Source organism: Bos indicus x Bos taurus, chromosome 2 (genome assembly GCF_003369695.1).
Source record: "Bos indicus x Bos taurus breed Angus x Brahman F1 hybrid chromosome 2, Bos_hybrid_MaternalHap_v2.0, whole genome shotgun sequence".
Lineage (NCBI taxonomy): Eukaryota > Metazoa > Chordata > Mammalia > Artiodactyla > Bovidae > Bos > Bos indicus x Bos taurus.
The window spans coordinates 131,896,810-131,909,310 of record NC_040077.1 but is presented as its reverse complement, the minus strand read 5'-3'; the positions used below and the strand labels follow the sequence as shown (position 1 = coordinate 131,909,310).

The 12,501-nt window shown below is 52.8% G+C and overlaps 1 protein-coding gene across 4 annotated transcripts in view; it reads left to right on the top strand.

Annotated features, from left to right (window-relative positions):
- Window positions 1-11,763, top strand: part of VWA5B1 (von Willebrand factor A domain containing 5B1) — a 79,934-nt gene extending 68,171 nt beyond the window's left edge. For all 4 annotated transcript variants that reach the window (XM_027521643.1, XM_027521637.1, XM_027521624.1 and 1 more), the window contains 5 exons: window positions 1,887-2,015; window positions 4,126-4,194; window positions 5,935-6,004; window positions 6,917-7,034; window positions 8,523-11,763. In XM_027521643.1, coding sequence (XP_027377444.1) covers window positions 1,887-2,015; window positions 4,126-4,194; window positions 5,935-6,004; window positions 6,917-7,034; window positions 8,523-9,017 — 881 coding nt within the window. In that variant the 3' untranslated portion in view covers window positions 9,018-11,763. The remainder of the gene's footprint in view (window positions 1-1,886; window positions 2,016-4,125; window positions 4,195-5,934; window positions 6,005-6,916; window positions 7,035-8,522) is intronic.
- Window positions 11,764-12,501: the final 738 nt, after the last annotated feature.

Below are 12,501 nucleotides of genomic sequence, written 5' to 3'. Positions count from 1 at the left end.
GTGTCCCCTTCTCCTCCTGCCTTCAATCTTTCCCAGCATCAGAGTCTTTTCTAAGGAATCAGTTCTTCACATCAGGTGGCCAAAGGATTGGAGCTTCAGCTTCAGCATCAGTCCTTCCAATGAATATTCAGGACTGATTTCCTTTAGGATGGACTGATTGGATCTTCTTGCAGTCCAAAGGACTCTCAAGAGTCTTCTCCAACACCACACTTTAAAAGCATCAATTCTTTGGCACTCAGCTTTCTTTATAGTCCAACTCTCACATTCATACATGACTACTGGAAAAACCACAGCTTTGACTAGACAGATCTTTGTTGGCAAAGTAATGTCTCTGCTTTTTAATATGCTGTCTAGGTTGGTCATAGCTTTTCTTCCAAGGAGCAAGTGTCCTTTAATTTCATGGCTGCAATCCCCATCTGCAGTGATTTTGGAGCCTAAGAAAATTAAGTCTCTCACTGTTTCCCCTTCTATTTGCCATGAAGTGATGGGACTGGATGTCATGATCTTCATTTTTTGAATATTGAGTTTTAAGCCAGCTTTTTCACTCCTCTTTCACTTTCATCAAAACACTCTTTTGTTCCTTTTTGCTTTCTGCCATAAGGTTGGTGTCATCTGCATATCTGAGGTTATTGATATTTCTCCCCTCAATCTTGATTCCAGCTTGTGCTTCATCCAGCCTCGCATTTTGCATAGAAGTTAAATAAGCAGAGTAATAATATGCAGCCTTGTCGTACTCCTTTCCCAATTTGGAACCAGTCCATTGTTCCATGTCCAATACTAACTGTTGCTTCTTGACCTGCATACAGATTTCTCAGGAGGCAGGTCAGGTGGTCTGGTATTCCCATCTCTTTAAGAATTTTCCACAGCTTGTTGTGATCCACACAGTCAAAGGCTTTGCCATAGTCAATAAAGCTTCCCTAGTGGCTCTGATGGTGAAAAGTCTGCCTCCAATGTGGGAGACCTCAGTTTGATCCCTGGGTTGGGAAGATCCCCTGGAGAAGGGAATGGCAACCCACCCCGATACTCTTGCCTGGAAAATCCCATGGACAGAGGAGCATGGTGGGCTGCAATCCATGGGGTTGCAAAGAGTCAGACACAACTGAGCAATTAACAGTATGAAACATCTTCAAAATTTATTCTTCAGTAGAACTCTTCACTTTTAGGAACAACTTACAAATTAGTTTTCTCCAAGAACGGAGTTCCCCAGAACGCACTGTTGGGTGTTGTAGCTTCATCTCTGATGGTGATGCTCTGGGACGTTCTGGTGATGCTCTGGGGAGGCGGAAACTGGGACCTCAGTTTCTGAGGTGGCAGACTGGGAGGAAGGGAAATGGGGTGCTTCTGAGAAAACCAACCTTTTCTAACTAACACTGTGCTTTCTGAACATTATCTCAGCAATACTACTTACCTGGCAAGGTGAGTATTATTATCCCCATTTTCCAGGTAAAGACACTGAGGCTCAGAGTGGTCAGCACTCCACCCAGCTAGTAAGAGATGGGGCTGGGGTTCAAGCTGAGGTCATTCTGGCTCCAAATCTCAGTCTTGCCTTCTGCAATGCCTTCCTCCTTTTAGATAATTGACAGGCTGAAGCTAGAACCATTCCTGCCAGCCTTGAACGTGTCGGTCGCTCAGTCATGTCTGACTTTTTGAGACCCCCGTGGACTGTAGCCCGCCAGGCTCTGTCCATGGGATTTTCCAGGCAAGAATACTGGAAAGGGTTGCCATTTCCTCCTCCAGGGGATCTTCCCGACCCAGGGACCAAGCCCAGGTCTCCTACATTGCAGGCAGATTCTTTCCCATCTGGCCCACCAGGGAGACCCTGGGGACAAGGCAAAAGCCTAGCACAGTTGTACCCACCTGACCACCTTCTCCTCGTCCTCGTGAAGGTGCTGCGTTGCGGATGGTCAGCTCTCGGGTCCTGACTCGACAGTGGAAGGGCACTTCTGGATTCGGGCGGTCCCAGACCATGCTCGGAGAAGACTCAGCTGCAGGGGACAGCAAATATCAGAATCTAAGTAAGAACTGCCTCAGTGTGTTCTGGAGTCTGGGCCTCTGGGTTCCTGCACCCTCATGTCCGAAGCCATGACGGATTCTCTCTGAATCTCCAGTCCGGGCCTTACAGAGCCAGAGCCAGAGCAAGGTCAGGCTTCCTGAATTCTCTGAGGCCTGAGACAGGCAGAGGGGCTGAGCATGGCCCAGGTATGCCGCCAGGACCAGAGAGCAGACTGGCCTCCCTGCCCACGTGCCCACACCACACCCCAGCTCTCCCTTTTCAAGGTCCAGTGACCCCAGGCTGTTCCCTGCTTCCAACGTCCGAGTCCTCCCAGGCACTGAATGTCAGGAAACCTAAAAGTCCAGGGAAAAGGCAGCTCCATCTGTTCGGGTCCCACCATCTGCTTACTCTAGGATTCCCCAAAGCTTCGTCTCAACCGTCACCAAATTCCATTGTGCCTGAAGCTTGGGTCCCTGAAGATCCATGATTTGGTCATTTGGCGACCTTGCTCACATTCACAGGACAGCCTGTGTCCTGGAAGTCTGCGTGTCTTTCTGTCCTGCTACAGACAGCCTGACCGCTGCACCCATCCCAGCCCCTTCGTCCGTGCCCTCATGTACCCTGAGCATCTCCTGCCTTCCTCTGCGTGTGGAAAGGGCATCAGAGTCCCACCTGGCTGCCAGCCCCAACACCCAGACAACAGCCCTGTTGTACCTGAGGGATTAGAAAGTACTCACGGACACTGATGGGTTCAAAAAGGAATAGTGTGAGAGGGGGTGAAAATCCGAGCATTTCCTCAGAGATTAAGGAGTTTTGCCCACTCCTTGGTTCCTCAGAGCCTCCAAGGGGAACCTGCTCTACCCCTGAGTCAAGCTGGGCTCCCAGTCTAGAAGAAACTTCTGGTCTACCCTTTCCATCCTCTGTAGCTCAGCTCTTGGTGGCCCGTGACTCCCATCAAAATCACAAATCCCTCCTTTTCTAACTGTCTCCTAATTCATACCCGGTGTGCATGACTGCTAAACTCTTTGTGTACCCCAGGCCCTTCCCTCCCTTTCCTTCCCCAAGGAGGGAATGCCTAACACTCACAGAGGGTTTTCTAGGTGCTCAGCACTACTCTCATTATCCATGACTCTTCACCCCCATCTGAGAGAGTTTCTTTCATTTTCCACATTAAGACATGAGGAAAGTGAGGCTCAGAGGGGATAAGTGGCTTACACGAGGGCACGCAGCAGAGGCACAGTAGAGCCAAGATGCGAACAAGCCCTGTCGGCTCCAGAGCCCATGAGATTGATTAACCACCATGTTCTGGTTGCTTCAGTCATTCAGCCACTGGTTCACTTTTGTGCTCACCTTACCCCACCCCACACAGGCACCCAGCAGTAGACAGAGCTTCTTGCCCTCAAAGAGCTGCTAACAGTCTCAGAGGGGAGACAGAGGCTCAGCATAACATTTCTGTGTGTGAAGTTTTTCCCATAATTTCGATCATTCCTGAACAGTACATTGCCCATCACTCTCCAGCTGTTAAATAATAATCATAAGAATAATCACCACAGTACACATATGTGTAATTATTATCCCCATTTTACAGATGGGGAAACTGAGGCTCAGAGCCCTCTGACAAGTCAGTGCCACGTTCTGGTGCCTCCTGGAGAACTGACATGAACCAACCCCCCCCCCCCACCACCACCTCCAACCACCACGTTCAGGCCTCTAACATGCTCCCACTACCCTGCTGAGTGCATAGCTCGGAGCTTTGCAGATTACATACCACAGGCCAGGCACTGAGCACTATCTGTGTATTATCTCATCTAATCCTTACAACACCACCAAGCAGTACTATTAGCCCTGGTTTGCAATCGAAGCTTATAAAGGAAGTAACTTTCCCTGGGGTCACACAGCTATCCATTGGGATGGCTGGGATTTGAACCCAGACGTGTCCAACTCTTGTGGTGGAGCCGTGGTGGTGTCTCTGGGAGGTGAAGACCCATCCAAGCAGGGACAGGAACCTGGACATTGCTCTCCCCCTGCCCCCCTAGGTACCGTGAATTCAGACCAGCATCCTCCTGGGGGGTCTGGGAGGTGCGAAGGGGAGGGCCGGGTAGCTCAGGCCTCACTGGCTCCCTCTGTTGTAGACGTGGAGGAAAGCACCCTGACGCCCTTCAGTGAGAGCATGGCCCGTGAGAAGTACGCTACTCTTGAAGGTGAGCGCAGTCTGCCAGTGCTCCTGTTTTTCATTTTGATATTTTTTTTACTTATTTGGCTGTGCCAGGTCTTAGCTGCAGGACCTGGAATCTTCAATCGTCACAGCATGTGAACACTTAGTTGCGGCCCATGGGATCTAGTTCCCCGACCAAGGATGGAACCCAGGGCCCCTTGCATTGGGAGTGCAGAGTCTTAGCCACTGGACCACCAGCAAAGTCCCTGCCAGCTCTCCCTTGAGTTAAAATAGTAATTGATCTTTGGGCCGAGAGAGTGTCTTAACCCAACAAAGTCCTTGGTGGTTCTTTTAGTCTCCAAACAGCTCCATGCATAATCAGACCAGATCAGATCAGTCGCTCAGTCGTGTCTGACTCTTTGCAACCCCATGAACCGCAGCACACCAGGCCTCCCTGTCCATCACCAACTCCCGCAGTTCACTTAGACTCACGTCCATCGAGTCAGTGATGCCATCCAGCCATCTCATCCTCTGTCGTCCCCTTCTCCTCCTGCCCCCAATCCCTCCCAGCATCAGAGTCTTTTCCAATGAGTCAACTCTTCGCATGAGGTGGCCAAAGTACTGGAGTTTCAGCTTTAGCATCATTCCTTCCAAAGAAATCCCAGGGCTGATCTCCTTCAGAATGGACTGGTTGGATCTCCTTGCAGTCCAAGGGACTCTCAAGAGTCTTCTCCAACACCACAGTTCAAAAGCATCAATTCTTTGGCGCTCAGCTTTCTTCACAGTCCAACTCTCACATCCATACATGACCACAGGAAAAACCATAACCTTGACTAGATGACCCTTTGTTGGCAAAGTAATGTCTCTGCTTTTGAATATGCTATCTAGGTTGGTCATAACTTTCCTTCCAAGGAGTAAGCGTCTTTTAATTTCATGGCTGCAATCACCATCTGCAGTGATTTTGGAGCCCAAAAAAATAAAGTCTGACACTGTTTCCCCATCTATTAACCATGAAGTGATAGAACCAGATGCCATGATCTTTGTTTTCTGAATGTTGAGCTTTAAGCCAACTTTTACACTTTCCACTTTCACTTTCATCAAGAGGCTTTTTAGTTCCTCTTCACTTTCTGCCCTAAGGGTGGTGTCATCTGCATATCTGAGGTTATTGATATTTCTCCAGGCAATCTTGATTCCAGCTTGTGCTTCTTCCAGTCCAGCGTTTCTCATGATGTACTCTGCATATAAATTAAATAAACAGGGTGACAATATACAGCCTTGATGGACTCCTGTTCCTATTTGGAATTAAAGCTTTAAAGGAAGGAGACTGAGATTCAGAGCAGGTGAAATGACTTGCCCAAGGTCACACGGCAAGTTGGTGACAGAGCTAGGCCAGGAATCAGGCATCCCAATTCCCAGCTGAAGGACCAATCTCCCACCTCCCTTTGCCCAGAATCTTCTATCAGTGTGCCCACAGAAGAAAGTCAGTGTCCCTGCTTGGGGCTGAGGGGGATTGGGCTGCAGCTGTCACTGTCCCCACAGGGAAACTTCCAGAAAATGCAAGGGCTGCCAGCCAAGGGGACTTGGAGGGCTGCTTCTTTCCCCAGGAACCCACATCTTTCACCCCTCCCCACACCCACTGGCTCAGAAACAGCCTCATCATTAGCTTGGATCCGTAGGCATACAGGCAAGCCCCCTGCCCCTCTCTGGGACTGTTTCCCCAGCGGGGTGGTGAGCAGTGGGACAAGGTCATCTCTCAGGTCCTAACTTGCACTCTATGGCTCTCCAGGTCCCCTGCGAGGTTTGGCCACCAACACCGTTTCTTCCTTGAAGGCCTCAGACACTCTCTTTGGATCCAGGTACGTGGGGATTTCCACTGGGGGATCCCTCTACTGCCATCCATTTTCAGGGCACTGCCCCTGGCTTGGGGGCCAGAGGTAGGCCCAGCCTGACAGCTGCACAAATGTGAACACTTTGAAGGTGGCAGGAAGGACCCTTGCCCAGAGACAGCATCGTCTTCAGGTGTCACACTGCGGAAACCTTCCCCCGCCCCACATCCCCTTCCCACACCTCCACGGTCTCTTTACAAGTGCAGGTCCCCCCGGGAGGGCTGGCACATGACTGTCTGACACTGGGCTGACCAAGAACATGGTGTCAAAAGAGGGTCCCGGGATGGGATGGAGGGTCAAGAGAGAGGTGTGCGTGCGCTCTGTCGTGTCTGACTCTTTGCGACCCCATGAGCTGACGCCCACCAGGCTCCCCTGTCCATGAGGATTCTCCAGGCAGGAACACTGGAGTGGGTTGCCATTTCCTCCAGTAAAGGATCTTCCCCACCCAGGGATCAAACCCACATCTCACGATCCTGCATTGGCAGGCAGGTTCTCTACCACTTGTGCTACCAGGTGGGAAGCCCTCTCGTGGGAGGGGACAGATGGATACCTGTGGCTAATTCATGTTGACCTGTGGCAGAAACAAGCACAGCATTGTAGAGCAATTATCCTCCAATTAAAAACTTTTTTTTTTTTAAATAAAGAGGGTCCTAAAAAGAGTACTACCTCGCCCCTCACTCGAGCTGCTGCTCGAGTGAGTGCCTTGGGGAGACACACTCCCTGGGCCTCAGTTTCCCCCGCTGTCCAAGGAGGAGATCATCTGTCAGACCCCTTCTGGCCGGGACTTTCAGAGGCTGTCGAGGGGCCTCTGGGAAGGGGGGGGTGGACCAGGGACACCCCCGGGATGGCGGTGGTCACTCCTCCTCGGTTCTGCCCACACAGGCTGAGCCTCAACAAGTCTAGGCTGTTGACAAGAGCAGCCAAGGGCTTCCTGGGCAAACCGCTGACCAAGACTCCAGACTCAGCCCAGGGGAACCAGAGCTCCGACTACATCCCGCTGGTGAGTGGCCTAGACCCCAGGCCTCAGTCCCACACGCAGCAGAGGGGCCACACTGGTGCCATGTGTGTGTCTGTTTTTCAATACATAAAAACAAAGCCTTGAAATGAGTCACCAGCAAGTGAAAAGAACACCCTGGGGACGTGTACTGTGTTTAGCAAGTGGCTCTGCAGACACGCCAGCCTGCGGGGCAGGGTGAGGAGCCCCAGCCAGGAATGAGTGTCTCTGAACTGAGGAGCAAGGGGGCCTGATCTTGCCACATCTGGGGCTCAGAAAAGTTGGGGAAAGAAGGTGCTGGAAGGATGGACAGGGTGGGAGCTTCCCTGCCCTGTCCCAGCCCCTGAACACCCAAGTGCTTACGGTCACTTGGAGTCTCCAAACACCCCGGACAACAGAGCAGGAGTCATGTAGTCACAAGGGTCTGTTGAGTCAGGCACGGTGCTAGACCCTGGGAGATGACCTTGGACCAGGTGAGTGTTGTCTCTGAGCTCCAGTCGCTCAGTGTCCAGTGGGGACACCTCAAAGGAACCAGGCAGCTCTGATCGCCAGGTGCTGTGATGGGAGACACCAGGTTTGGTGGGGGAGAATGAGGGAAGGGTTGGGAAGATCCCCTGGAGAAGGAAATGGCAATCCACTCCAGTACTATTGCCTGAAAAATCCCATGGACAGAGGAGCCTGGTAGGCTACAGTCTATGGGGTCGCAAAGAGTCGGACACGACTGAGCGACTTCACTCACTAATGAGGGAAGGAGGAGACACCAACTCCAGGCTTGAGGATGGGGAGACATGAGGCATGGCTTCTGGAAGGATGCGAATGGTTAAGCCAAGACCTAAAGGGCGAGGAGTTGTGGCGACAGTTTACAGAGGCGAGAGAGCACCTGGGGGCTAGAGAACAGCGGGGAGGGGAAAGAGTCAAGCACAAACCAGAGCTCTGGGGATTATAGCTTGGATTTATCCCAGAAGAAAATTGAAACTACTGAGTGGATGGCCTCCAAAGAGTGACGTGCCCTATGCCTTGCAGAGACCCCTCAGGACACGGAAAGGATGGGGGGAGGTGGGGGGACAGGGAAGGTAAGGAGGGTTAGGGATAATGTGAAGTGGCAGATGGCGGATTGCAGAGCTGACTAGAGAGTGGGCTCACTGGGACTCAGAAACCAGTGGAGGCAGAGGGAGGAAGCAGGTGGTGAGCTGCCTGGACCACAGTGGATGGTCCCAGGGGCTGAGGTGGGTCCAGCTGCCCAGGAGAAGAGGCAGGTTTAGAGTGAAGACGTTGAGCTGCACTTGGAAGAGCCATCAGTGTGAGCACCAGTGGGATAAGGTGCAGCGATGCTCAGCTGGTCTGGGGGTCCCACAAATCCCACGGGTGGGCAGGGCGAGCTGGCTGGGAGAGGTGAACGGGTGTGCTTGTGTGCCCAGGCTTGGCCGTGGCCTGGGGCTCTGTGGGCTGAAAAGCGTGATGCCCACTGAGGGGCTTCCCCTCACACACACACAGGTGTCTCTGCAGCTGGCTTCCGGGGCCTTCCTGCTCAACCAAGCCTTCTGTGAGGCCATCCGCGTCCCCATGGAGAAGCTCAAGTGGACCTCGCCCTTCACCTGCCACCGGGTGTCACTCACCACCCGCCAGCCCCCCAGTCCCCAGCCGTGCACCAGCCCCGCGCCCCTGCACCCCTCCCGCGACGGCCTTTCCCAGGAGCCGCTGGCCGAGGGCAGGCCGGGCCAGGAGCCCAGGGCCGTGGTGGAGCACATGGGGAAGATGTGGGCCACCGTGGTGGCACTGGCGTGGCTGGAGCACAGCTCTGCCTCCTACTTCGTCGAGTGGGAGCTGGTGGCTGCCAAGGCCAGCTCATGGCTGGAACAGCAGGAAGTACCTGAGGGCCGCACGCAGGGCACACTCAAGGCTGCCGCCCGCCAGCTGTTCGTACTCCTGCGGCACTGGGACGAGAACCTGGAGTTCAATATGCTCTGCTATAACCCGAATTACGTGTAGGAGGGCGGTGGGGAGGCTGGGGAGGCGTGGGAGAGTGAGGGGAACCCTGTGGGCCTTGTAAGCGGCACTCTTGAAAACTATAGCCAATATACTGTTGCTAGAAAGAGTCCTAGACTGGCAATCGAGAGGCCTGAATTCAACACCAACTTTGCTACCACCTACCTGTGCGAGTTTAGGCCAGCCCCTGCCTCCTTTCTGGGCCTCAGTGTCCCCACCCGTAAAAGAAATGTGTGAGGTGAGAGAGTTGGACTAGGTCTCGAGAATGTCCAGATTCCTTTCTGCCTGGACTTCTGGGGAGCCACGGAACTGACTGCCACTGGGGGTTGGAGAAATATACAGTTTAAATCTCAGTTCTCTCTGGAGGAGGAGCACATGGGCAGACCACCCCCCACCCCGACCCAGATAAAGGATGGATGAACAGACCCCAAAGCTGAAAGTAACCAGACCTGCAAGCTTGCATCTAGGCAGGGGGAGACCACCTCCGCCAGTTGCATTCTGGGACAGGCCCTTGACTCCACGGTGACAGTCCAGGACCCTAAATCCCACCCACAAACTGCCTGGAGAACCATCCTCCCCAGCACTTTACGACAGTCACCTGGGGAACTTTTATTTTGGCTTGGAAGCCCTTCCTATATTTCAGTGTTGGTTTGCAGATTGTGATTTCCTATTCAAAAAGAGGACTAGGGAAGACTCCCTGCAAGGTGAGGTTTAGCATAAAGCCACATTCTGTGCAAAACCAGTCCCAAAAGAAGAGCCATGGTCACAGAAGTCAGTGGAGAAATGAGAGGACTCCTTAAGTAATTGATATACACTTTCCAGAATTATGTAATGCAAGCTCTATCCACTTGTCTTGAGGGGCTAGAGAGGCTCCCGGTGTTGGCTGCACTCTGGGATAGTGGAGGCCTTCTCTTGCCATAGCACACGGTGAGAGAAAGAAAGGGGCCTTCTTGGCAACAGAGCCCCATGCTTGGCTGCAGTGCATTTGGGGATGGTGGCTTCAGCTGGGGGCTGTGATTTAGTCAATGAAGTGAAAGACTCTTGAAGCGTCAAAGCAGAGAGCCCCTGGGGACTTCCCTCTCTCAGGCCCGCCGTGTTGGGGACAGGTGTGTCCCAGCCTAGGATTCCCTCATGGCCGGTGCCCGGTCACCTCTGCCCTGCAGACTCCCTTGGGGTGGGTCTGGACCTCACCTGGGAAGCCCACCAGCTTGGGACCCCAGGCTGAGTCCACACCCTTGCCCACCCCGCTCCCCAAGGCCTTAATCTCTCCTCACCAGGTGGTCCCTTCTGGCCCAGGACCCTGGCATGAAGCCTGCCTCTGCCAGATGTCCCCTTCAGGGGGACCCCACGGATCAAACGCCTTCATGAAGCCCCAAGAAGACTCAGTGCCCGGTCTTCAAGGGGTGAGAGAGAGGGCAGGGTCAGCAGGACGCCCATCACACATGGAGAAAAGGCAGTCCGCTCAGGATGGGGCGTGCCATCCCCATGAATGGACCTACTGTCAGGCTGAGAGCTGAAACGCCTGGCACTAGTTTGGGCAAGTGGCTTCCCCTCTCGGGGTGCCCCGGAGCTGAGAAGCGGGGGCTTTCTCCTGCTCCAACAGTCCCGGATCCTCCATCTCTGAGATGGTGACCGCGGCGTGCTTGTCTGTGTGACCTTGAACAAGTCCCACATGCTTTCTAGGCCTCTCTCCCCCTCTACCATGACCAGCTTGGGACTGGGCTGTCCAACTTCCTGTGTTCGGCTGCTTCTGGGTCTCTAAGCTCAGTGCAGACAATGACCTGGGCTCAGGCGGTCCAGTACCTGCCCAGTACGAAACCAGTGCTGTAAGACTCCTCGAAGGAGGAACTGAGAAGCCCAGCAGGGTGGTGGGCATACCACCCCCTTCTCCAGGGAGCGGTTCCCCTACCCAGCACCCAAAGGTGCAGAGGAACAGATCCTCCTTGACTTCAGATAACCCAAGGGCTTTGGGGGACATCTGGATAAGAGACTTTGTTTAAAGAACTCTGGTGGTATTGACAGGACACGGGTCTCAGAAATCTGCCCCCAGGGTTGCCAAGCAAAGGACCAGAGGGACTAGTTCTAAGGAAGAGGGAAGCACCCTAGGTAAATAGTACAAAAGGTCTTGTGTAGATGAACCACTGCCCCTGTAATCAGGATTGATGTGGACTCATCTGGATTCTTTGTTAACCTGGCCCCTGCTTTCTAGGTCATGCAGAAGGTCGTTTATGTCCTGCCTGGCTCAAGAATCAGGAGGATACAAATGCTTAATGGCACCGCTCAAAAGAATGCAGAGTTGAAAGCCGGGGAATTTAAGTGCCATTCTAAACTCCGCCGGTAGTGTGCTGTGTGACTTCCGGCAAGTCGCCCACCTCCTCTGGGCCCCATTTCATCTTTTGCAGGAGGAGGAGGTGACGCTAGCTCAGCATTTCCAGCACTGTTTCTTGGTGGACAGGTGAGTCAGCCATTCATGAGAATCTGTCCAGCAGGCAAATATGCTGGGGAAACACTAAGGAAACAGATTTCCTGAAGTCAGGACAACCAGTCCCATGAATGCATACATACGCATCGTCCGTCTCCAGGAGGTGATGTGAGTCTCTCTCCCCAGGTTATTCAGTTGGGAACATGCTGCTAGATCTCCATTCAGGTTCTTCAGGCGCTGACATTCAAAAAGCCTTTCAGTTCAGTTCAGTCGCTCAGTCTTGTCTGACTCTTTGCGACCCCATGGACTGCAGCATGCCAGGCCTTCCTGTCCATCACCAACTTCCAGAGCTTGCTCATACTCATGTCCATCAAGTCGGTGATGCCATCCAACCATCTCATCCTCTGTCGACCCCTTCTTCTCCCGCCTTCAATCTTTCCCAGCATCAGGGTCTTTTCAAATGAGTCAGTTCTTCGCATCAGGTGGCCAAAGTATTGGAATTTCAGCTTCAGCATCAGTCCTTCCAATGAATATTCAGGACTGATTTCCTTTAGGATGGACTGGTTGGATCTCCTTGCAGTCCATGGGACTCTCAAGAGTCTTCTCCAACACCACAGTTCAAAAGCATCAATTCTTCGGCACTCAGCTTTCTTTATAGTCCAACTCTCACATCCATACATGACTACTGGAAAAACCATAGTTCTGACTAGATGGACCTTTGTTGGCAAAGTAATGTCTCTATTTTTAATATTCTGTCTAAGTTGATCATAACTTTTTTTCCAAGGAGCAAGCGTCTTTTAATTTCATGGCTGCAGTCACCATAAAAAGCCTTTATTGAGAGCCTGCTGTTTGCCAGACACACTGGGGCGGTGTGGTGTTCCTGTTCTTTTTGGAGGTTGGGGAGAAGCATTTGAAGGGTGTCTCCTCTGCACACATTTCCTCACTTCCTGGCAATCCAGGTGGGTGTGTCTTGACGGGCCACGCCCCCTCCCTGTGGTCCTGCCACCTGTGGGTGTGGCCTCAGGCCCCATCGGCCCTGAAGACGGCCCTAAACTTGCTTTTTCA